The 26303-nt window shown below is 32.8% G+C and overlaps 1 protein-coding gene and 1 long non-coding RNA gene across 2 annotated transcripts in view; both read right to left on the reverse strand.

The window, feature by feature from the left end:
• Positions 1–17583, reverse strand: part of LOC148284365 (LON peptidase N-terminal domain and RING finger protein 2) — a 63363-nt gene extending 45780 nt beyond the window's left edge. Inside the window, exons 1-2 of the mRNA XM_088241017.1 lie at positions 17346–17583; positions 16032–16465 (exon numbers count right to left, since the gene is read on the reverse strand). Of these exons, the coding sequence (XP_088097143.1) occupies positions 16032–16419 (388 nt within the window). The 5' untranslated portion in view covers positions 16420–16465; positions 17346–17583. The remainder of the gene's footprint in view (positions 1–16031; positions 16466–17345) is intronic.
• A 2902-nt stretch (positions 17584–20485) lies between these two features.
• LOC148284366 (uncharacterized) overlaps positions 20486–26303 on the reverse strand; it is a 75238-nt gene continuing 69420 nt past the window's right edge. The window contains exon 3 of the long non-coding RNA XR_015825029.1: positions 20486–20622. This is a non-coding gene — a long non-coding RNA (uncharacterized LOC148284366). The remainder of the gene's footprint in view (positions 20623–26303) is intronic.

The raw sequence follows: 26303 nt of genomic DNA on the forward strand, positions 1-26303 counted from the left end.
ATTCAACATGTTTAAAAGAAAAAAATGTATGCATATTCTGCTTTTAATGCAGAAAACATAATTTTACTTTGTAGATAAAATTGAAGATAAATGTTGACTTCCCATTGTAATCGGAGCCCGGGAACCATGATACACTATAAAAATAAACCATTTTATGCTCTGGATAGACGTAATCTTATGTAACAAATCGTACCTAGAGTGTAAAACCGTAGAATGTGCAAATAGTGTAGTTTAGAGATAAGGGGGTTTTTTAAAAGTTCTGTTATTGTTTTATGCGTTAATGGTTTAATTTACACTTACTTTCTTTTTACACCTTCAAGCTTGTGACATTTGTAACTGTTTTGCATATAAACCTCAAAAATGAGAAATTTGCACTCGCTTGTTTTACACTCCCGCTCCCGCCACGTGCGCTAAATGATAATCGAGATTCGCTGCGATCGGAGAACCAATGCAGTGCTCTATGCACGATTAAGGTACAAATGAGGTAATGATGATATGGAATAAAACACATTTCGCTGTAAGTGAGAATTGGGTAGGTAGTAAATATTTAGTTGAATACGCTGTGTGATTGACGAATTGAAATAAGAGGTGATTCGGTCCATTAATATGTGGGCATGTGAGATGACACGGAAATTAACCTCGCAGATTGCATTACGTGGGAACTACTTAGAGACTCGGACGAACTCATTTAATCGCGTATTTATAGACGTGCAATAGTATCTAGCTATTTATTACTTTACTGTACTACACTATCCATACTTCGATACTAACATGATAAATACGAAAGTGTTTATTGCAATATTTGAGGTGAGAGAAAAGACTTGATTTCACCCCCTCGGGAGTCATTAAGATCAACAAATTACAACAGGGATGGAGAATACCTTAAAGAAGGGAATATGGAATCTAGGAATTTACAGGGTTTATGACATGTCATTGGCTGGTTTAATGGATCATCGTATTTCTTTCATAGCGATAGTTGGAAGACCGAACTGCTTTTTTCTGCTGACAAGCCGGTTTCGCGGTTTAGTGGGTTTGATTATTTTTCCTTTTATATTTTCTGTTGATTCTTAACCTTCTTAAATATAAATAATAAACCTACTTAAATAAAAATAAATACAAAAAAAAAATCCCAATAAAACATATTATTCCATCGGGAAAATTCTTATTGAAAATCAAAAACTCTTATCGATAAACGACACAACTAATTAGTTGCTAAATAATTTCTCCCTAAAACCACGTGAGCGAAGCCGCGGGTAAAAGCTAGCATTGAATAAAATCTAAATTTATTTATACATTTCAAAAGAGATAAAGAACATTTTTGAAATATGAACGTGGATATCTATGTCTTTACAGCCCTTGTGACCTATCCCTGTCTGGTTAAGTAATCACTTTACACATTGTGCACCATTCACCTTTCTGTCGATGTCCATATATTTACAATGCTACCATATGTCTATTAATGTGAAGCAATAGATCCGAATCTGAAACTGATCTGATTATTATGTGAGATTCACCCGAATTATTAAATTTCTCCTACTAGACAACGCCGATGTATGTACATACACTTTTTTTAATAACTGAATTAGATGATACATTCTAGGTTTCTTTCAGTTTAATTCTCAGAATGTTTTTTTGTTGTGAAATTAAAAGAGGATGTAAATTTGATTAATAGCATATTTCCCATCCCATAATTCCATTCTGTAAAATCGATCGTAATATGACGAAATACACACCTTTGATAGCTTTTAAGATAAAATATTTCTAAGCCATATATTGCAGCAATTTGTGATTTCCGATTCCATGTTTTTGTCTATCGTAATACTAAGCTATTTATCTGGTTACATTTTTTATTATTGTACATAATTGGGTCCACATGGTAGTTTGAATACAAAAAAATATTATTTAATATTCATACTTCTTGAAAAACCGAATTTAGCCAATGACAAAAGATATAAGTATTTTTATACTCCCTTCTTAAAAATTATGTACCTGATATATCTCTGACATGGTTTATTTTTATCTTAACAACTGCAAACTTAGGGGATGAGATACATTGCTTATACTTTTAATACTAAAATATTTTATTAAACATATTAATAAAACCAAGCGAATATATACAAATTATTTTTATGTAAACAAATAAATATCGCATATTACCTACATATGTTTTTGTTTTTATTACCATAGTTAAATTCAAAACGGTAGTTGGTTCATCAAGATTGCTTAGTAACAATTTATTTATTATTTATTACTTGTTTTAACATAAAGTAAAGTAAAAAAATTTAGAGAAAAAAGCAGCTTCAAATTGAATACAATTGAAATAAAAAAAAGGTGTTTTTTTTTTACACCAGAATATTTCACAGTCCCTGGACTAAAGCGTAAGACTGTTCATCTTACCTTTATGTGTCAAAAATGAACAAGACGCGCTGCGATTTGTGTACCAATGCAGCACCCTATGCACCGTTAGGTGCGGAAAGGAAATGATAATGCACTTTTATAATATCACTTGAAAGTAATTAAAAAAAATATTGGGAACACATTTATTTATTTATTATTATTAATTTATTTACGGACTTGTTCAGTCAATTTGAGATCCATGAAATACGGTTGCTTTAAAAAAAAAGTTGCGTAAATTCTATCGGAAATAGTAAATTTGAAATGGGAGTGTGGATGTAGCAAAAACGGGGCTCATAATCTGCCACTGGGTGGTTCAAGTTATCATTCACTATCTTAGTTCTTTAATTCTTCCATCAGCTAACCTTTTAAAAATAAAAGAGCTTAAACATAATTTAATTGCGTGGGTGAGATAAATCCGAATAATCCCGTTTAAATTTCAGTATAATAATTCGTTATATTAGATCATGAATATTTCAGAGCTAATTTTAACAATAAGAAATACAGTTGTCGAATCGTGTCTCTGAATCATTCAGCGTTTATGAAAACATATAAACAGTTTCTTCCGCCAGAACCCAGAACACTGGTAGACTTCACACATAGTAATAATTCAAGTAGCCGGTATATTATTTGATCGTGAATTGTGCCGAGTATATAAATTGACCGGCACCACGCAAAAAGGGCTCGGGACTATCATGCCGTCGCGACGGCGAGAAGGAAAAGCGCCGCATTTTCTTTCCAAGTCTCCGTTACGTAAACTTGAAACGTAGGCAAGGAGCGAGATAGTGCGGGTCGGTGACCTTTTTACGAAACGCGTTCTCATTGCCGAAGGACCCCTGTCGACTGTCGACCGACGAATCTAACGATTCTATTTCCGACGATCGCGATCGCTTCCACCTATAGCCCCGTCGATGAAGCACTAATATCGAAAGATTTGCGGTCGATTTAGACAGACGGCGATTAATATTATCGACGCGTCACACTTACGGAATTTAAAAATTCTAGACTTATTTTTCGTAGTCCAACATGATATTACGTAACGTAGCGAATGAAAATAGCGTATCTAGTATTTATTGTACACTTTCAAACTAAATTAATACATCGTAATACTTATTTCTCTATATTTTCGTTTGTCATGATGTGTAATGTTTGATTTATTTTTTTTGTAAATATTTATCTCAGTCTTACATAATGCAAGGATCTTGACATTTGCGCACCTGTCATATATTATTTTACCACACATTCCCCTGAGAAATCGCGTTTAGACAGCATTCAGCCTACTTTCATCATTATTTTTTTCAATTCCATACTTCGCTCCCATACGTAAGAGTCAGCACCAAAACTCCATTGTTAATTGCTAATTTTGCCTCTTGGGACAAAAATTTATTTGTCAAGATTTATACAGAAGTGCAATTTTTTATATAATGATTCCCAAAGGAAAAAAAGTTAAGCACCCAAATATTACAAAGTATGTTTCCCTGGACTGGTTTCTGAATTCTATATTTACAATCAAGATAACATTGTTGCAGTATGTGTGTCAAGGCATGCTTCATAACAAATTAATCTTATGCTTTGGTATAATCGGCGAACCGCGATATTTACTGTTTTTTCATCCTACTTTAATTACACGTGTTTTAAAACTGTTATATAATGTAATAAACACTTTATTAATTCATAACTGATACCGTATTACGTTGAATATATGTTTAACGTACATTCAAGTGACTTCAATAAGATAAAAAAACAGTTAATTTAATTATATTCTGCAAAAGGTCAAGTAATAACAGGTCTTCCTGGCGGTTTTTTGTTTTTTTTTGTTTATAAAAATATACTTTTCACGACATTTTAGGATGCCTGTTTTATATGCTATTACAAAACAATTATTTGTAGAAAGTACCTACGAGTATTTACTACCACAAATACGAGTATATTTATTTGAGGTATAAAAACTTATGCATTTATAATATATTTATGTAGTCATAAGAGCAATGTCTATTTATCAACCGACTATAGCCGACGTCTAAACCAATATGGAGAGTTCAATGATAAGGAGAATCTTAGAACAGGTCCCGTATGGACACTGCGTGTCCGGACTGGCAAGACTAAGTACCTAGACTGTCGGCCCATATCTGATGACGACCGAGGGACCTACCAGAGGAAGGACGCACAGCTTAAAAAGGTACCTAATGTTATAGAGAAAATGTAAAAAATATGTTTTAGCTCATAAAAATATATATAGTGCATACTTGCTATAATTTAAAGAAATAAATACAAATTCTCTGTTCCATAAACGCAAAAAAATGTTATGTTATATGCAACTGCTATGGGGAACAGGGAATCAAAATGACACAAAGACAGTTAACTAAAATATTTAAGTTAGTATATGACCTCCCTTATCTAACAGCGACCAAAGATCTCTTTGAACAAACTAAGAAATTAAATGTAAGTTTTTCAACTAGAATCATTAAAATTTATTCATAAATTAACCGCAAGTGTCATTGTAGACGAAGTACTTAAACTTGAAAAAAGTTGTAGTAAACATGGACACAATATGAGAATATCAGAACAATATCACATACAACATTCTAAAACGAGACAAAGACAGTCGAAACTGACAAATCACGAACTGAAATTTTACAATAAACTACCAGATAAAACTTAACAAAAGACTCAGACAACCTATAAAAAAAAGATATTTAAAATATCATCATTAACAATAGAAAACAATTTAAAAGGGGGAAAATTATTTTATCGCATGAATGTAATCCGTAAGGGTTTATAAATGAATTTCAAATTAAGTATATATGTGATGTTAGTATTTATGTATGTATTCGTATGTTCATTATTATATTTTTGTAACTTTTACATTATTTTTATGTAACTTTTTTCTTTTCTTATTCTTTAAATTTAAATTTATCTTGTTTTTATTAACTTTATTTTTATAACTGTAAATAAGTATATGTATTTTTATTTTATTTGCAAGTTTGCAAAACAAAGGTTCCTAACAATTGTAAATTGCTTTTATTTTGATACCGATAATGTACTTAATCGATATCTTACACCACTGTGGAAAATTGTTTGACTGTTTTCACAATTTTCGTTCATGTGTATTCTTATTTTTTTTATTCAATATATGTAAAAGCTGTTGTTTTTTTCCCCAAATAAAAATAAATAAACATATATGTATTATATAAATAAAAGACGAGTAATACTTTAATCCACAAATTTTATTTACATAATAAATTACAATGAACTTTCATCGAGAATTTTCACTTACAAACTTAAATGTTTTAAATATATATATGTTCATATAATATGAAAAATCATTTGCATTTACCCCTAGTACCAAAACATATTATGTTATATGTATCTATCATGCAACGTACCAAGAATCATCTGGCGCTTAAGTCGCGAGAGAAAATTGATTGATATAGTCAACACGAATTGAATCGGGCGAAGTTTGTGTCTAACTCAATATATCAATAAACTGAACTTACTGAACAATCACACGAAAAATATTGGTATTATTGAATACAATGTGCAGATAATGTCGATAATATTTTAGGCTATTGCATGAAAACAACCAAAAAAACTAAATTGACATTTAAATAATATAAGACGCATAGTTTTAAATTATAGATAGGTAAATAAACCGTTAATTTAACATTCAATTATTTTTTACCGACAATAAATAAGCATTTAACAAATTTGGAATGATATATAAATAAATAAAATGTAAATTTTTACCCAAATCGATTGTAAATAATATATCGTACATACATCAAAATTTATATAATCGCCTCTTGTTTTGTAAAACTCCGTCACATTAACTGAACAAACCGAGAGATTTTTGAGTGAAAGCTAAATGTCCTTGTTTTGTAATTGTATTAATTGGTGTATTTCTGGTATTATTACTGGTATATCTGGTGTTATTATTGATGAATTGTTGGTATATTTCATTTTGTGTTGCTTTGTATTTTATAAAAGACAATAAAGCCGTGAAAAATAAAAGAGAACGTCGATCAGGTAATTATAACAGAAATGCTATCATTCTTCACGACCTGTCGTCACCTATGGATGCATAGCTTGGCATAAATTTGCTGGGAACGGAGTTAAAATAATTCAACGTGTGATCTCGAAATTTGACAAAGCGTGCTTTAACGCGTAAGTTTACATTGATATATTATTTATCTATTTATTTCAAGGGCTTACGCCTTTGACAAAGTATAAAATAATATTGAAAAACAATTATAATGAAACAAAACACCTGCACACAAGAATAGAAAATATAGATACATAAAATAAAATCAGCAGAAAATAAGAAATAATAAAGGAAAATTAAATAAGAAATTATAACATAGGTATGCAGAAAATTAACAATAAATAAAGAGTTTAAATATAAAAAGTATTGAAGTAATAGAGGCATATGATCGGGTTGTGGTCTCGTGGCTAGTGTCTTGGACTCACGGGCCAAAGGTCCGTGGTTCGAATCCCACTCTACTCCAACTTGATTCCATTTTCTAATAGTGAGTTATTTACAACTCGTTGAAAATGGCCCTCAAAATTAAATATTTGGGTAAATCATAAGAACGCAAATATTTTTTTATTTTTTTTTTAAATAAAAAAATATTATATTAGTATAAAATCGTTTGTTACAAGATTAGAATTTTCTAACGTAGGGTAAATATTATTTTAAGGCGCTTTGTCCCCAGTTTTAAGACTAATCCCTCTGACAACCTTATTAGTATCAATTTACCACATATTTTATATTTAATTTACGGGAGACTGCCCACATAATGCATAATTATCACCTTAAATTGTCATGGGTTAAATAATGATGAATTGTCGGATTGTAACGCCATCATTTTGAGGTTACATGGAGCGCATGACATTTGTCAGCATGTCCCACAAATGGCCTCATCGCTAAATGATGGAGTATTGGCGTGACTATCCAAGGATTCTGATGAAGACTATTAGCTCCGAATCCACTCAGGATGATGGATAAGCAAAATGAGATTATTGGATGGACGAGTCTTTACAAATCCTCGACACTGCAAACTTTCTAACCCTTTGAAACCAAATTCAAGCCGTTAATTTAAACAACTTTTATTATTATTATATATATGGTGTTCTTTAAACCCTGTCACATCCGAAACCACGATGATCAGCATGGGCAAGAAGACATATTAGCATATTTAAAAAAAATATTTAGAACATTTAAAAAATAAAATATTAAAAAAAACAAATGGTGTCTTACTTCTGCAGGGGAGAAGTGAGGGGAGCGCGGCGCAATATCAAACTCCCCCCCTTCCCTCCTCTCGTTTCACCCCTGCAGAAGTGAGCAACCATTTGCTTTTTATGATATTTTATTTTTTTAAATTTTATTTGTTCTAAAAAAATATTTTAATGTGCCAATACGAGTATGTCTTCTTGCTCACACTGATCATCGTGGTTTCGGATGTGACAGGGTTTCAAGAACACCCTGTATAACGATTTGTATTAAAATCATTATTTTATAATAGTCAGTATATTTTATAAACAAAACACAAGTTAATGGTAACATTTTTATGTTAAGGTAGTATATATTATAAAACGGAAAGTATAATGTGCTATTCACTAGTATGTTTTTGAACTAAATTCTTCCTTTGTTTGAAAATAATTTATTATTGCTTGATGCTATAATTATATTTTTTTCTAAAATGGTTTTCATCTCATTAAATAACTGATGTTCTTTTATGTGGAATTTTGCAAATCCAAAATCCTAATTTGAATTGTATCAAAAGAAGCATTATCCTGGATTATAGATTTCGATATTTAATTTAGACATTCGAAATTATGATATTTAATTATAAACCGTATTTACAAAAATAATATTTTTACTGACGGCCATAGATTTTCCTATAATCAATCATTTTAGATAACTTCTCATGTTTTTTTTGTAGAACGTTACTTTAGTCAATCAAGTACTTATCTGCTTATTCCTAGGCAGACTCTTTTTTAGTGGGGCCTTATTTGCTTTTGGTTAAGACAGACGGTGAAAACATGGGCAAGGATCAACTATTAGCGTTGTCTTTTATATTTATTGTATTTTATCTTACCTTCCAGCCATACCAACTTGATATTTATTTATATATTTACTTATAGTCCTCCTTTTTAGTATTACTCGAATGAATATTTTTTGTGTAGTCCGCTAGAAGACCACTTTTCTATTGTCTGGGACTAGTTTGGCATTTGTTGGGTAATGGTTGGAAGGGAAAAATTTGATATGGTTAATTTTTGCCCGGCTAGCAATCCATACCATGTAGATGATCATATGAGTATCTACATGTGTAAGGAAAGCTATCACACTTATGTATTACAAGACAAGTATTGTTTTACGGAAGGCGTCAACATTGCACCTGCGAACAATCAGTATGTACTCAGTATCATATTATATTGAACGGACTATATCAATTTGTATACTTCAGCATAAATTAATATTCTATCATTACATAGACTAGTATATTTTGCTGTAAATTAACGAGTTGATTGTTATAAACAAAAGAAAACAAGCGTAAATTTATCAAATTAATAACAACACGTACTCGGGCGGATGGTGCTGTCGCAAAATATTACGTTACAAGTTCCAAAAAAAAAAAAAAATGCACTTTACACTGAAAACATAAACTTGCAACGAAAAATTGATGTTTTAAATTATGAAAATAAAACAGTAGTACAAAATTCTGATATTGATCTCCAATATAAATCATCAAAATAAAAAAAATTGACAGTTGTCCCCCCGCCACTGTCCTCTCCGCCCCTGCTTGTAATAGTGCCGTTACCGAATGACTCAGCGCCGGATGCGGTCGCTTCACCTGTGTCGGCTCCGGTCTCCCAGCCCGTATCAATGCAGATCGGCCAACCTGTCACTGATATAACTCAACTTATCGACTCAACTAACTGCCACCGACGAAAACAAAGATGATTACCAGGTCGGTAACGAAGAATAAACGACATTTAACTTTTTCGGGTGCCGTATCCAGCAAGTCACCACCGTCTGGACGAAATACGTTTCCAGTTATCCCAGATGTCTCCTCAACTTCTTTACTGAGTACAACGAATGTTTCGCGCTTTCCTAGTTGTAGCTACGCTACCAACAATTCTACAAGCCAGCTTGTGGCAGCGTACGCCTCCCAAGAGGAACATCAGCCCTACGGGGAATTAAATACAAAAAATGTTTTCTTGCGCGCGGTAAAAATTAGAGCATTAAATTGTACGGCAAAGATTCTTGAAACTGTACGAAAAAAAATATACAAAATATTTTAATAAAAATGCACTACTTTGATTGACGTCACTGGTTCATATGAACCAATAATAATAATAATAATGTTTGGATAATTTATAGAGCGCCATTTTTGTGAAAATCACCTCAAAGGCTCTGTACAATAAATACATACCCAACACGTCTTGCAGCTACAGAGCGCATGGACGGTTGGGATTCTAGTTCCTCGTCTCCAATTATGATATATTACAATTATGATATATATGAGCTAGATAACAAAACGTCTTTATTTTTTATCGTCAAACGATAAAAAATCCAGCCCCTATTTACATTTTTATTTTTTTATTTGACAATGAAGTTAAGAATTTAAGTGATATTTTAAAAACGAAATCAAAAGCAAATTTATAATATTAGAATGTAGATAACAACAAGTCAACCAACCAATGATGTGACAGCTGTGAAGGATATCCGGTTGACTAGCCGTAAACGAACCAATGGGAAGAACTAACACAGAACAACCTCTGACGTCACACGCGGAGTTATTTCAGAAATACAAAACTTTAAAAAATCATAGCGCTAAAAATACGATAGATATTTTTTTTGTTTTTGGATTAGTTTAATAGACTATTAATAAATATTTTTTTTTAAAAAAAAAACACTAAACTACCTCATTGCGGCGTAACCTGGCAACGGCCCTAGCCAAGCCGAGATTGTGACTGATGTTGACACTGTCAAACGCGCCTCTTCTACGATACTCACCGCAATAACCTCCGTTCCCAGTGCAATAGAACAACTAATAACAAATCTCTTTCCAGTTCTAACACCACTTAAGTATACTTACTTCCTTCCTACTCGTAAGTCTAAAACTGAGCAATACCAGTCCTTTTACGAAAAAAATATTAGTCAAAATGTATTATTACAGGGTAAGAATATAATTATCATTGGCGACTTCGACTTGCCTGCTGAGAATAATCCCAAGTATTTTTGTTCTTTATTCAACCTGAAACTGCTAAACAATGTTTAAGATACTAACGACGGCATGTTAGATCTCGTTCTGGGCAATTTAGAATTCAGAAATGCTGTTGTTAGTCGGCACAACTGTCCTCTTGTTAACAGTTTGTATCCCGGAGCCGTGTAAACACGTGATTATATAACCACGCGTTGTGTCCCGGTCCCGTGTTTTCCCGTGTTGTCACGTGATTTACCAGCTGTTCAAAAAAAGTGCATTTTATTGACATCTAGTGACTTATATTAGTACTTTTTCGTTGCTGGTGAACTACGTGAAAACTCGGGACCGGGACACAACGCGTGGTTATTATAATCACGTGTTTACACGGCTCCGGGATACAAAGCACAAAAAAAAGAGTGAGACGCTGTGGGTATATGTACGAACATTGCAATGTGGTTCAGCATAAAGGCCAATGTTGGCAAAACTATCATACAAAAACGACTTATCAAATTGTTCCAAAGAAATATGAGAAGTAAAAATTGATTTAACCTAGTATTTTCATAATTATGACACCTTTAAGAAACCCTTCACAAAATAGGCTGGGCACAGGGTAAATTCTATGTGTATTCGGCCGGTGCTCTAAGTGTTAAGGAAGACGAACATCATCCTACTCTTTCATTCTCATTCGAATATTGTTCTAAAATTCAGGATGCCCCAGCTGTTCACCCATTAATAGGGCAATTCGCTTGCTTAATATGGCTTCTGCGAATAATATAGATCTATTTTTCTGTACATATCGACAGTTTAGCAGCTATCTGCTTTCTATTCATACACTTCTGACTTATATTTGCAGTCTGCATTACGTAATGGATTAAACAGCCCGTTAAGTAATACAGACAACAATTTGTCAAATAAGCAAATTAGTGACAGCAGCGGCGATCGGAAAGCACTTAAAAAGTGTAAAGTGTAGGTTATCTTCCAAGATGCGGTTCATTGGGCCGGGCCATTGGGCGACCGCTTCCCGTGACATTTCCAGAGGCGGGGAAATATTTATCTTTATATCTGTCAGTTACCATTAACGTATTCCAAAAGACATTATTACACGAGGCGAATACAACGCGCAGTGAGCTGCGGATCTTATAAGATCTACCCAATTTTACGACAAACCCACTCTTTGTATTTCTTAAAGTAGAACGCTGTCTTAAATCGAGAATTGAGCATTTTTAGTGATTTTATTAATTAAATTAACACTTTTACGAAAAAAGCATCGTAAAACTGAAGAAATAAAACTTGAAAAAAATTGTAGTAAATACTGCGAGAATATTAGAACGATTTCATATACAGCATTCTAAATCGAGACAAGGACAGTCGAGACTATTAAACCAGGGACTTAAATTATACAATATTACCAGTCAAAACTAAACAAAAGACTCGGACAACCTTTACAAAAATTGTTTAAAAATTTATTTATTTATTTATTATATAAATACGGCCTAAGCCAATTACAACAGTTACATGAAGAAACATAAATGCAAGAAACTGAACAAAAAGAACATAAAACTATTTAGCAAAGACAAACAAGGGCAAAACAATAATTGTATACAATATACAAAAAAAAACGAAAGACCTAAAACTTTGAGCTAAACATGCCAATCCAACTTCATCCCACACTGTTTGGTCGTTAATAACGCCGTATTTTGGTACAGAAATAAAAAAATAATGGTGTTACGGTAAAATGCTCCATTGATTTTCATGTGATATGTTTTTTTAGTATTTACTGAAATCTATAAAAACACAAACGCTGGCCTGTAGACTACAAAAACTTGATTAACAAGAAAGTTAGCGTTATTATTTTATAAAGATTTTTAAACACATGAGAGTACAATATATATATAGATATTTATATATATATGTACATATATTCATTTTTTAATTTATTGAAAAAAAATATGGACATATTATGCAAGCATGATTTATAATTATTTATGTTTTATAGCAAATTTATCTCTGTGAACCGCACAAGTCTGTTGATTCCTTTGGGGCGGCGCTTAGTACTGAATTCAAAATTTCTCGCATGCGCACATTGAGATCTTTGGAAGCTCTACAGAAGCAGTTCTAACAAACCAATCCGTGTTTATTTTTCACATATTTTAATTGTTTTATAACAATTTTAATATTAAACTTTAAAATATAATTCTTTTATTCTGAAATTATGGCATAAAATCGCTTTAAAGAACTAAGCACGAATTGTTGTGTTGGTTAATTATTTATTATAACCTATTTACCTGGTACCAAGTGACTGCTTCCCTAATCGAAAATCTCATCGCACGCCCCTGATATATATATAAATATATTTACATATTTTCTGCATACTTTCATATTATATATATATATAGAAAGCAATATGCGCGTTCTTATAAGTAATGAGAAAATGTTTAAAAAGGCTATAAAAAAATGGTTAGTAGAGCTAGGTAGAAGCAAAATGGATTGTCTCATTCGCCCATACCAATACTGATTCAACTGCTCCACAACTGTATAGCTTATGTTAGGTTTTTGTTATTTTCATTGTGTGTTTTGTAGTATAAGAAATTTAGATGTACATAACAACCTTGTTTTTAAGACTGTCTGAATATTTGTTAATTATGTTTGTTTTTTAAGTTAGTCTTCTTTGTTTATTCTCAAATGTAATTTCAAAAAACTAAATTGTTAAGTGTCCTCGGCACGGGAAACCCCAGTGAGGTCACATTATTTTATTATTAATTATAGTTTGTAAGTGAAAAATATGAATAAATAAATAAATAAATAAATACCCAAATATTTCAATTTTGATTGCCATTTTCAACGAGTTGAAAATAAGTCACTATTAGAAAATGGAAATCAAATTGGGTAGAGTTGGGTGTGCATCTCGGATTTCTGATTCGTGAGTCCGCATTTCCTCATATTTTAAAGAAAAACTGCTTATTTAAGTTCACTTCGTGTGCATCCGTTGACGAAAAGGTTTCCTTAAGACCGAGTTAATAACAAAAAAACTTTTTCTTTCCATATTTATGCGTTATTTCATTACTATTGTATTTGTTTTATATTTTTACAAGTAGAGTGATACGGAGTGAATTTACACAAATACTCTTGTGTGTATGTAAGGCTGTGTATGTATATGTATAAATGTATGTATGTGTATGTGGGTATGTGTATATTTTTGTGTGTTTATATATATATGTATGTATATATGTATGTTTATGTGTGTATGTATGTGCATATATGAGGGTACTACTTGCAAACCCGTCAAATCCAAAATCTAAAAAAAGTGAGATATTAATTGAAACTTATTCAGAATACAATCATTATAACATTGTCAGTTAAAAATACGGCTTAATTTGTAAGAATTTGACTTTTAAATTGCCGGGTTTTTTTGCAAACATGGCAACCTCTAGGTACTAGAGTATTGTGAAGTTGTAATGTATAATTTAAATTTATTATTTCACTACAGTTTCTTGACATAATCATGCTTATGTCATCACTGCTTACGTGTAAAATATTTACTGATTATAATAAAAAAATTAAGTTTAAAAAAGTTGAAGCGTAAGACCGATCTCCTTATCTTCATGTGAGAGATGATCGAGATGGACTGCATTTGGTGTACCAATGAGGTACCCTATGAACTAGCACTCGTTTGTTTTATGAGATAGTCAACTTTCTATATATTAATCTTTACATTTTTTAAATTGCGATATCTAGGATTTATTCATTAACATTAATTGTTGCGTACGCAGTGCAATGTGTATATAATAACTAAATATACCTAGTATATTAAAATAACTACATTTTAATAAATAGTTATTTAAACATTGCCTTTTTGCCACTGTCTCGCAATTGCCTCCCCTGTGCAAAAAAGACAATTGCACGTCGGACTGATTTTGCCTGGCTAAAATCGACAAAACTAACGTTTCGCTGTCCCATTTTCCGCACCCCAAAACTGAACCGAGATGGTTGTTTTTATTTTATTAAAGAAGGTAAATAAATTTAAAAAGTAATTACATAATTGTTCGAACGTTTTTCTTTGTAAAGGAAAAATAAGAAACCTGCTGACAAGCCGGTTTCGCGGTTTAGTGGGTTTCATTATTTTTGCTTTTATATTTTCTGTTCATAAAATAAATACAAAAATGTTAAATGTTAAGATAAACATTATTAAGAACTAAAAGCATACGTATTTTTTACACAAAATTTATTTACAAAAAAATAAATAGATGACTGTTAACATAAAATAATAATCAATATAAAGCCTTGTTACATTATTAGCCATTAAGAAAAGTATTAGAATTAAATTTTCTGTGTCCGTATCTTTTCCGTTTTTAATTACCAAAAATAAGTATCGCGTATTATAAAAACTTAATCGTGCAGGGAAGTTCTTCTTACAAACATAAAGTGCTATTTTGAAGGTAGTTTTAAGGCTCGCGTCAATGAAAATGACAAACAAAATAATCTTATTCGTACCTACACCTGCGGTTAGTGATAAATTAAGAAAAAATATAATTTTACGTAACTCTGCGTTTATTGATGATATGCAAGAATATAGGCTTTGTATTATTTCGTTTAAAACAACGGAGCATGTACCTACATACGTACTCAATATCACACCCGTATAAGCTAGATACTTAAACACGTCATAATAAGTATCACGTACTCATTATATACTATCAGTAAACGCTATTATGTAAATGTACGATTTTATTCGAAACTATTGTTAACATAAAATAATTTGAGAATATTACCTACATAAAACGATTCTTGCAAATAATTTAATCGACGTTTAAATTTCCGGAATTAGTATAATATTACATTTATGACATGCATTAGGTAGAAAGAGTAGTTCGGAACAAAAATGATAATACAATAAATTCAAATGCAGTGCTGATGGGGATTTTTCGTATAATTTAAAGTTTTATTCGTAACGAATTTCATTTAATGTAAAAATTTAACTTAAGCATGAAAACAAAAAATATTATAATAATGCAAATCTACGAAAAACCAAAAAAATAGATAATTATAGTATGTGCGCTCATCTACTAAAATGAATGACACTACCATCCACTGGCGAAGTTCAAGAGTATTTGTAATCATTATTATACCGCAAATTTATGATGTTATTAGTATGTATGCGGTACGGTGTAAAAATATACATAAATATTAAGCAGTTGAACGCGTAACGAAGCGAGAAACTTCCCGTAAAACTTGTTTTCGCAAGGTGATATGAATAAAATAGATCATCATAAAAAAATATTGGGATAGAAGCAGCAATATAATATTTATCGAATGACAATCGCATAATTTTAGAAACGCATAACGATGAAATAATACAGCAAATTAAAAAAATCAAAAAACACAAAAACAAAAGAACAGAAGAGAAACAATAATAATGGCAATACTCACAGAAGTTGAGCGCCTTGTCGCACTTGGCGAGTGCCGCCGCGGCGCCGGGGCGCGCGTGCAGCGCGCGCTCCGCCTCGTGAGCCGCGCGCGCGCTCAGCAGCTCGGCGCTCCACCAGCAGTTGACGAGGCGCTCCACCAGCACGTTCGTGGCGACGTTGGCGCGGGCGCGCGCGCCGCACGACGCGCAGCGCGCGCGCACGCACTCGTAGCAGCACGTGTGGCCGCACAGGCCGGTGACGGGCTGGCGCAGCACGTCGCCGCAGGCGGGGCACGCGAATCCCGGCGGGCGCGCGCGGCGCGGAGGCGCGCGCGGCACGCCGGGCAGCGGCACGCCGCGCGCGCGCAGCACGCCGAGCGCGGCGGCCAGCGCGGCGCCCTCCGCCCCCATGCCGCTCACCGCATGCCCCCCTCTATCGACCCGCCGCACCGCGCAGCTGCAACAGACACGAGGCCTTATGTAACACGCGCCGTCAACACACCGCACACCGCGCCGGGAACGGACGCGGACGCTGGATGACGATGTTCACGCGGTCAGCGGCATCAGCATCACGACTTCGCTCCCCGTCCGCGACCCCGAACATACTTACCTACTCGCGTAAGGCGAATCTGCTTTAAATAAGGCAACATTACTTATTTCACAACATTACGGCGTGTCCCACTGTCAGCTTCGGCGCGAGTTCCTCGGTAATATTAAGTAAGCGAGAATTATCGTCTCCCGATAAAACGTAATGCATAATATATTACGAGAAACACATGAAAATAAACGAAACACGATGGATTAAATACGATCAGAATATAGCAGATAATTCTCATTCAAAAATCACACAATGACATCGTTTACTTAATTTATTTTATAAAAAGAAAAAAATAGCAATTTACCGAATCGGTTTGATATATTATGATTATTATTATAAATAATTATGTCCCCGGTGGTATAACCCCCTAGTCCAGGATTCTCGCCCCACACTACCCGCAGTGTGAAAACTTGCTCCATTCATATTCACTTTCATCTACAACTAACAGACATTACGCGTAGTACCGCAATGACAACACTCCCATCGTAGAAGCCTAAACAAACAACATTATTGCGAGAAGCGCGTGTAAACAACACGCGATCAATTGATAAATGCAACGTGGCACTCGTGCTCTTTGAAATATTGTGAACATATTAAATTATTATAGAATTGCAAAACGTATCTGAATTACGCAATAATATGACGAATAAACAACGCGGTATATCGCGTGGAACGGACTGCGGCCCGCGGGATAAGCCGAGAGATGAAAGACGACCGTATTGAGAAGTACAATAATTACCGTGTTTCCAGTTCGCGACAAGGCGGAGCCGCGGTAAGGCCGGTGAGGCCGGTGAGGCCGGTGAGGCCGGTAGGCAGCCGAGCGGCGGGCGGCGGGCGGCGGCGGCGGCGTGCGCGCAACAAGTCGGCCGCGGAGCGAATGGCGCTGGCGCCGGCGACCGTCGCCCGCGGAGGCCGGCCGATCGGCCTGCGCCGGCTGCCGCTGCAGAGGACGACATGCCCACACCCCGGTTTCGGAATACGACCCACACGAGACAGTTGTTGCTCCCCTTAGAAACCCTCGAGTGGCTTTGTCGCATGAGTCTACTGGAGTTAACTGGGTTAAATAAACTGTAGTATTATTTTTATAAATTATTGACTATTAAATGGCAAACTTTATGTTTTTAAATTTCAATTTTTAAAAACATGTCATCTTTTGCTTAATGTACATAGGTATATACATAGAATCGGGTTATGTCGCGGACTCACGGATCAGAGATCCGAGGTTCGAACCCCACTCTACCCAAACTTGGTTCCCATTTTCTAATAGTGAGTTATTTAAAACTCGTTAAAAATGCCCCTCAAAACTGAATTACTTGCGTAAAATACAAGAACACAAATACATATTCTTTTTAAAGTTGTATGCCTTAAAATTCTGTTGATAGTAAAAAAAATCCGTTTTAATTATATCCGTTTTTTTTATGTTTACGTTTCAATTTTGATTCGATTATTAGTATGTATAGGTATTTTAATTCGTACTATCATTTATAATATTTCCTAATTATGTTTAAATTTTTAATATTATTAATATTGTTTTTAATTGTTTAACGCTATTCATTGATGGAAAAAAAAATCACGTAACAAAAAAGAGTCTGCCGAAACCAGTGCGTAATACAAGCGTCTTTTAGCGCACCACAGAGGCCGCCGTAAATATTAGTATCTGTTATATTAACTAAATAATTTATAATTAATAAGTACTATCCTTTATAAGTTTTCAGGACCCGATTCCAATGGGAAGAACTAACCAGCTAATGTCATAGGTGAAAAAAGTGAACACCTCATTCCTTCATTTCTCGTTCCTCACAAAGTAAAACTAGTGGCATGCCTACTCATAACCTTATTTCAACGTAGCGTCGTCTGATCTGATTAAAACCCTAACTATTGAACCCTATAACAAACCAGAATTCAAAATAATTAATTATGTAAAAGGGATGTAAACGAGACAAAGGAGTACACAAAAAGGATTGTATTATTCATTATAATCATCAGTTAAAAGCTTTTTTCCGAAAACATTTTCCCTTATTTAAAGCACAATGAGGAAGTCAATGTTTTTTTTTTATTTGTCAAAAGACTATTAAACTAAACCATTTTTTTTTCTCTATTCTTATAAATCGTACTATCAACGCTATGTTTTTTTTAAAGTTTTGTATTTCTGTAATAACTCTGCTTGTGACGTCAGAGGTTCTCTTCCGCTTATTTTCAGTTCTTCCCATTGGTCCATTGATGGCAAGCAAATCAGGAATCCTCCATAACTCTCTTAGCATTGGTTGATTCATATGAACTAGTGACGTCGTTCGAAGTAGTTTGTTTTTATTTTAATATTTTTGTTATTTTTTTCGTACATTTTCAGGAAACTTTGCATTACAATTTTTACCGCGGCAAGAAAGCATTTATTGTATCCAATTTCCCATAGGGCTGAAGTTCCTCATTGTAAGCTTTTGACATTAAGAAAATTTCAGTGAAAATTACTTCATTCCCAGCGGTGAATAAAAATAGCTGGTTTATTTATTTATTAAAAGAAAACAACACCCATTATAGCAAAAAATACAATATTTACTAATAAACCAAAATTATAGGCCAATTTATTAAAATTTCTGTACATTACTAAATACAATGTCGAAAAAAGAAGAAAAAAAAAGCGTACCTTTAAAAGGCCACTCCGCATCATACCACACGTAAAAAAAAAACAATAATAACATAAAAGGAAAAGTTTTTTGTTTACTAGGACTGAAAATCCATTCGCCAGCGGCGGATCCATACGGAATAACCCCCAGAAAAGCTGATGTTAGTTGATAAATGGATTATTTTTTAATGTTGGGTTCAATTAGCCGCCATTTTTTATTTTAAAAATTTCCCGCGCAATTTTTTTTATAAATTGGTGTAGTTACTCGCACATGTTTAAAATGTATAGATATAATTAAATAATAATAAAAAAAATCTTGCCTCGATTTAAGCTTACCATTAAGTCGGGTTATTAGTTAAACCAATACATTAATAAAAATATCAACACTAAATCAAATTATAGATTTTGATTTCGAGCTCAAGTCATGTAAATGTATTTATTTCAATACTCTCTTTTTAGATGTGTTCATCATCTCTGTTAGGATATTTGTCAAATTTGGTGAACTCCGAGCGCCGAATTACAATGAAAAGTCAACAGAGTCATCTTCGACTGCCTATAAAGTAGAATAGAAATTTATGTGCGAAAATGTGTACGTTTGTATGAAAATTTCTTCGTGGTAACCTGTAATTAAACATGTTTAGAAGAAAAATTGTTTCGTCAGTAATTCTGTGAATTAATGTATAAAATAATTAAAAATACAAGATGTTTAATTGACATTGACCCTCTACAAAATGGTGGCAAGAAAAATATAAAATCTGTCATGGGCCCTTCAGGATCCAAGTCACATAATTAATTCGTCAAATTCGTAATTTTTTTTTATCTGAAACCAGTTATTAAACACGTTGAAAAAAATATTTATTATATTACTTAATGATTATTTTTTCATACTGAAATTTATAGATAATTATTGATAACTCTCTTAATTTCTCTTGTAATCGGGGCACGGGGCCCTGAAAAGTTTACATCCAATACTTGTCTACAAACATTGAGACATACTCAAACATACTGACGTATAATAAATAGACATCATTTACTTTCTGCATCTCAAACTTAAAAAATAATATTTCTTTGCACTCGGCAATTTGAAAAAAGAGATAGCAAATAACGACATACTCGTGTGAAAAAAGATAAATATATTTCCTTAGTTCCTCTTTCGGAATAACTTATTACCATAGTTACGGCTAGCTGTCAGTGTTATTATTTTATGTAATTTAAAGTTGTTAACTATAAGTTTTGAAAACGTATCTACTTATTCAAGGATTTGGAATATATTGACAAGAAATCTGTTTTGCTTTTTTACAGTTATAAAAGTTGACAATGGGCCGTTAAAGAGTGAAGACAAAGAAGGCAATTACCCACCAATTGAAAGTCCATCTACTACGCGCTTGCAACGTATCTGTAAAAAAAAGGACGCTTGATAAATATACAGTATATAAAAATTAAAGTAATTAAAAAAAGTAATGTTTTAATGTGTATGTAAAATATTGTCAAATGGTGTTGAGAGTAGTTACAGTTCCGAATAACCACATAATAATTTCAACTGCAGCACTCTACTGAATCGTACGTATGAATTTTGGCAACATTGGTTTTCCTAAACACAATACCACTGTTGCAATAATTAGAATGTCTGACTTTCATTTGTTATTTGATTATATTCGACCTTCAAGAGTTTAAGAACACCAAAACTTCGGCTGGAGATCAACAAAGGTTATAATGACACTCAATGACTAATAATTATATTAATACGTCAGAAGAGGGAAGAAAATAGCATTTCGATTCGTAGGTATTTGCCTTCCTCCCTTTCACTCTCTAACGAACCTTCATCGCAATAAGAAGTAACACTTAGCAGAAAAATTCGTCGTATGTGATGAAAAAAACACTGTACACTATATACTGTGATAACAGAATATTTATACTATTTATTAAATTTGTTTGTTTATTTAATAGAAAAGACATATGTTAACTTTTTCTAAAACCCGCGAAACCAGCTTGTCTTATAAAATTATGAGTTTTTTTGCAAATAATATCACATATGAATAAATTGAAAAATGGAATAGGTAAATGTAAACGGAAATTAATATCAATATAAGTCATTATTGCAATAACAAGTTTGGAGAAGATATGGAAAGACAACGGCATATAGAAAGCGACAAAAATGAGATTGGTCAGAACTTAAGTCTTAAGTCTTAAGTAAGGAAAAAATTCTACCTCATCTCTGTAGGAATATTGATAAAAAAAAATATAGAACTTAAGTCATTTAATTAAGAGAAGGGGCATTTGGCAAACTTTTAGACACAGTGCGGTGTACGCAAACTTGATTCTACGCGCCTTTTTTGTTTGTAATAATTCAATTGTTTTACATATATGGGGCAGAAACATAGCCAGTAAGGGCCAAATAACGCAACGTGATAGGTGTCTTCGAGATGTGGTGCTGGAGGCATACATATGCTGAGAATACCTTGGACAGCCAGACGCACTAACGTCTCTATTCTTCAGGAGCTGAAGCTGACTGACAGAGTCGACCAAATGCCTCAGAAAAGTTTCCCGATATTTGGCTGAGAGGCTTGTTGTGGTCAGCAGCTTAAAGGGAAGAAAAGGACGAAGAAAGTCTCCCATGCGCTGGTCGGACCGGATGAAGACTGCACCGGACTCTACCTTTGTGACAGCTCTCAGAAATGTGAGAAGCCGAGACAAGTGGAGGACTGCAGTCTCGAGAGTACGACATGGTTGTCACGATCCTCTGGGGACTCCTTTGTGGACCGACTAGGAAGAAGCAATTTAGCCATGTAGTATTTTTTTTCTTAAATGTGAGGTCAATTGTTTCTTCGCAGATGTGTTAGGATATTTATTGAAGATTTTCGGAATAATATAATTAAGAATTTTTTCACCAGATTTGTTACAAAGCCCAGTACTGGCAAGCCTTTATTCTGTACTAATTTTGTTTCGTAAGTATACTTTAATTGATTGAATGAGTAGATCATTAGTAATATTTAAAAATGTAAAAAAAAAACTAAATATAATGGATACAAAAATAGAACTATCAGTATGTATACATATATTAATCAATATTTAATAATAAAAAGGGGAATAAATCAATAGAATAAAATCTTTAAAAAAAAAGGTAGGCACTCGAAATTTGATGTACCAACGCAGTGCCATATGCGCCATTGGATGTGGATAAATAAATAATTACCGTAATAATTATTTATCTAATTTTTAATGTAGATTGTTTGAGAGAAAATATAGTATATATGAAGATATTTATTCAAATAACTTTTATTGGCTTTGTGCCATTTCCTTTAATTTGCCACTTAACCACTCCAAGATATGTGTGGAGACGAATTAGCCATTTATTTAAATACTTATGTGATTGAGCGTGTCAAAAGAATCTAGTTTAAGTTTTTTTTATACATCGACGATAAACGAGTATAGTATCTACGATAATAAAAGAAAAACATAAGAGTCATGAATCTACAATAGATAATCCAGTAACTGATCACACTAATGATATTGAATTCAATGCATTATCACTTATGTTGAGATAATATAATTATGAAGAAAGTAATTCTGATATTGATATCTTTTTATTAGGAGAACTATTACTGAATTTATAAAATCCAATACGTAGTCCCTTATATTATAGTTAGGTAAAATTATAATAACCGGTAAGTATAATTATTGTATTAAGAAGATAACTTCAGAATGTTGAAAGAATTTTTTTTTTTTTTTTAAACGTATTTGTACATGTTATGTTCACATTTAATTGATGCATAACAAATTGTAACTATTATACCAATGTCGCATGTATTGTAATAATTATATATTAAATCTAAATGAGACCCACCCTATTCTGAACTCCATACATTAGAAAATTTTATATATTTTAGAATATAATATCTAAATTGAAGGAACCTGTTGTAAATAACTTATATTTTATAATAAAATATAATAAGTACACTCGTCCAACTGATTTTCAATTGTATCTATACTGTAAAAGAAATATAAAAAAAATATATGAAAATGAAATTCTATCTGTTTTGTGTAATTATATAACTGAAGATATATATGCATGTGAAATTGTATCGACGAATAACTTCAAACTGTATGTTATCTAGTATATATCTTTGTTGAATTACCTTATAAAATAAAACAAAATGTAACATAAATAAATAATAAATATATATAAATAAAAATGAATGTAAAACAAACTCCCTCCCTAAACACAAGTTTTATTAAATTAGAGAGTCGAAAACGTTATTATAAATTATGTATGCTCAAAACATTTGTAATTCAGTACTAATTTGTAAACAATTTTTTTTTCAATAAAAAAAAAGTATCAAAAAAAAACTCCAAATATAACTATAGGTGAATGAATATGAATTTGATCAAATCTCACCCACATCAATTGGTTTTCACGAAAAAATAAAAAAGTGGAAAAATTAAAGAAATATTGATTTTTAAATAAAGGTAAATGTTTGAGTGCTACATGATCACTTAAACTAGCAAATGGCAGGCGTGTCCTGTCTAGACTTCCACATATTTTTTAAATCAATATTTATGTCCGTTCATTATTTTTGTTCGTTTTAGATTTACCGAAACATTTCAATTTTTGAGGCCATTTTTACGGTAGTAAATTACTCACTATTAGAAGACGGTAATCCGGTTGTAGGAGAGCGGGGTTTGAACCCCGGACCTTTGATCCGTGAATACGCGACACTAACCACGGGTCCACAGCCCGGTTTAATTCCCTCCTCAAGTTAGTTCTTTATCTCTGTTGAAACGTCTATAAACTAAGAAAGTGTTTTTCTGAGGTGTAATTTGTTCGAATTTCGTGCCGAAGTTTCGGGTAGCATTGCAGCCTCCATCATCTGGGCTCATGCATTTTAGTGTATAAATGTGCTGGCTATAATTTGGTAAAAAACGGTCGGGAAATTATTATATTATTTAGATTCTACAGTTGAGTTCTTTTTCTAAAATTCCTATTTTCTAGTAGTAAGTTATTTACAACTATTTAAATCTGGTCCCAAAATTAAAATATTTGGGTCAATCGTATGCACGCAAATATTTATTTATAAAAATAAGGTATGAAAAATTCAGCAAATAAATATCGAAATAAACATTTAAAAATATTTTCAGGCAATGCCTAGTACGTACGTGAAATAATTCCGTCAGAATCACAGCCGCATCAATAAAGGTTTCAGCTCTTAAACTTGACAAAGATTAACAGATGGAAGAATTTAAGGAATATATATATTCAAACGTAGGCATAATGGTGAATGTTACACGGTGTGTAAAGTGGCTACTTAAACCAGCCAATGATAGTTCATAAAACCTGTAAATGCCAAGACTTACATATTCTCTTCTACAAAATATACTTCATCTCTGTTGTACCATAAAAAATCGTTACACTTTATTTTGTTAAGTTTGGTGGTAAAAAAATAAAACAGTATTCCATATTTGTTACAATCCTCTACTTATTTTGGACTCTGTTTTTGCAAACGAAATAGGCACAAAAAGACAAACGGTTTCCGGTCTGGGCGAAACGGACTTTAGCTACACCGCAATCAAAACCCGCCCCGGGTACGAGGCCGGGATGATTATATGATAATACTTTTAACATTTTATTATGCCATATTGTGTACCTATTTAATCCAATAAATGGAGGTTCACGCGCATTCCATGCTATGTACGTGATTCGTTTAAACAGCCATTTGAAGCCATATTTTGCAGATCATATTATTGTAACATCGTCGTTTTGTAGTCATTAGAAATAACTGTTATGAGTTATGATCTTTTAGAAGGCCAGTTCCACGTAATATCAATCCAGTTACGTATTTATTTATTTGGGAAAAACAGTTTGTACATGTATTGCATGCAGAAAATAAGAATATATTGAAACTAAAATTGCGAAAACAGTCGAACAAATTTTCCACAGTGACGTAAGCTGTTGATTAAATGCATTATAGGAATTAAAATAAAAGTAATTTAAAAAGTGAGAAACGTTAGGAATTTAAAAATTGCAAAAACTTATTTTTAAAAATACACAATTCAAATAAAAAATAATAAAAAAGACAGTTATGTAAAAAAATTGTAGAAGATACAAAACATAATCATGAACATACATATTTACTAGCATCTCATAACTAAACAAGCGTACTATCTATAGGGAAGGGTATAGGAGAGAAGAAAAATGCCTGCGTGACCGGAGAGAAGGGTATTAAAATAATGACATGCTCTAAAGAGAAAATAATTTTTCGTCGAGTTAGTCCTAGGTATCGGCAAATCGAACGTTAGTTTAGAGTCTTGTCCTGTATAGTTGTTAAATAATGATAAATATAAGATAATAATCTTTTACGTTGTATTTGAGCAAAAAACTGATTTTTAGAACGGAGCGTAACGAATTCGTTAGAACGAGTACGTAACCATTTATAGTCATTTATAAACGTAATATTTTATTTATTTATTACCATTTCCCTATCAACACCCAGCGCCAGCGGCGCAAAAGGCACTACGATGTTAAACCAAATTTAGCGAACTCTCTAAAGCTAAGGTTTTTACCTGTGAGCAGCCCTCGAGTCTCAAATAATTCTGAATCTTTTTTACACAAAAAATTGTAATATTTATCAGCCCGGATAAAAACATTCATTAAACAATCACGTCCGTATTTATATTTAACTATATAGTATAAAACAAAAAAAATATGTACACACACATTTTTATATAATAATCAACAAATACATAATTACAATATTTGAGTTTGTATAAATGTTTGTAAACAAAGGATTCTGGATTCAACCCTCTCGGAAGTCCTGTGTGTAAAGTGGCCAATGACAGGTCATAAGCCCTGTAAATGCCTAGACTTCCATATTCCCTTCTTTAAGGTATTCTCCATTCTTGTTTAAATACATAATTATTTATAGGAAGTCCAAAACAGGGAAATGTAAATATATAACTTCATCATTTATTTTATTTATTTATTTAGAATACCAACAGATGTATAGGTTAAATGGTTATAGGCAGAGACTTTCAAAAATACTCACATAAAAGCTGTAGGGCCTGCCATTTAATAACATGTAT

Source organism: Micrasema longulum, unplaced genomic scaffold (assembly GCF_059751315.1).
Source record: "Micrasema longulum isolate JH-2025_06_02 unplaced genomic scaffold, ASM5975131v1 h1tg000127l, whole genome shotgun sequence".
In the NCBI taxonomy this organism is placed as follows: domain Eukaryota; kingdom Metazoa; phylum Arthropoda; class Insecta; order Trichoptera; family Brachycentridae; genus Micrasema; species Micrasema longulum.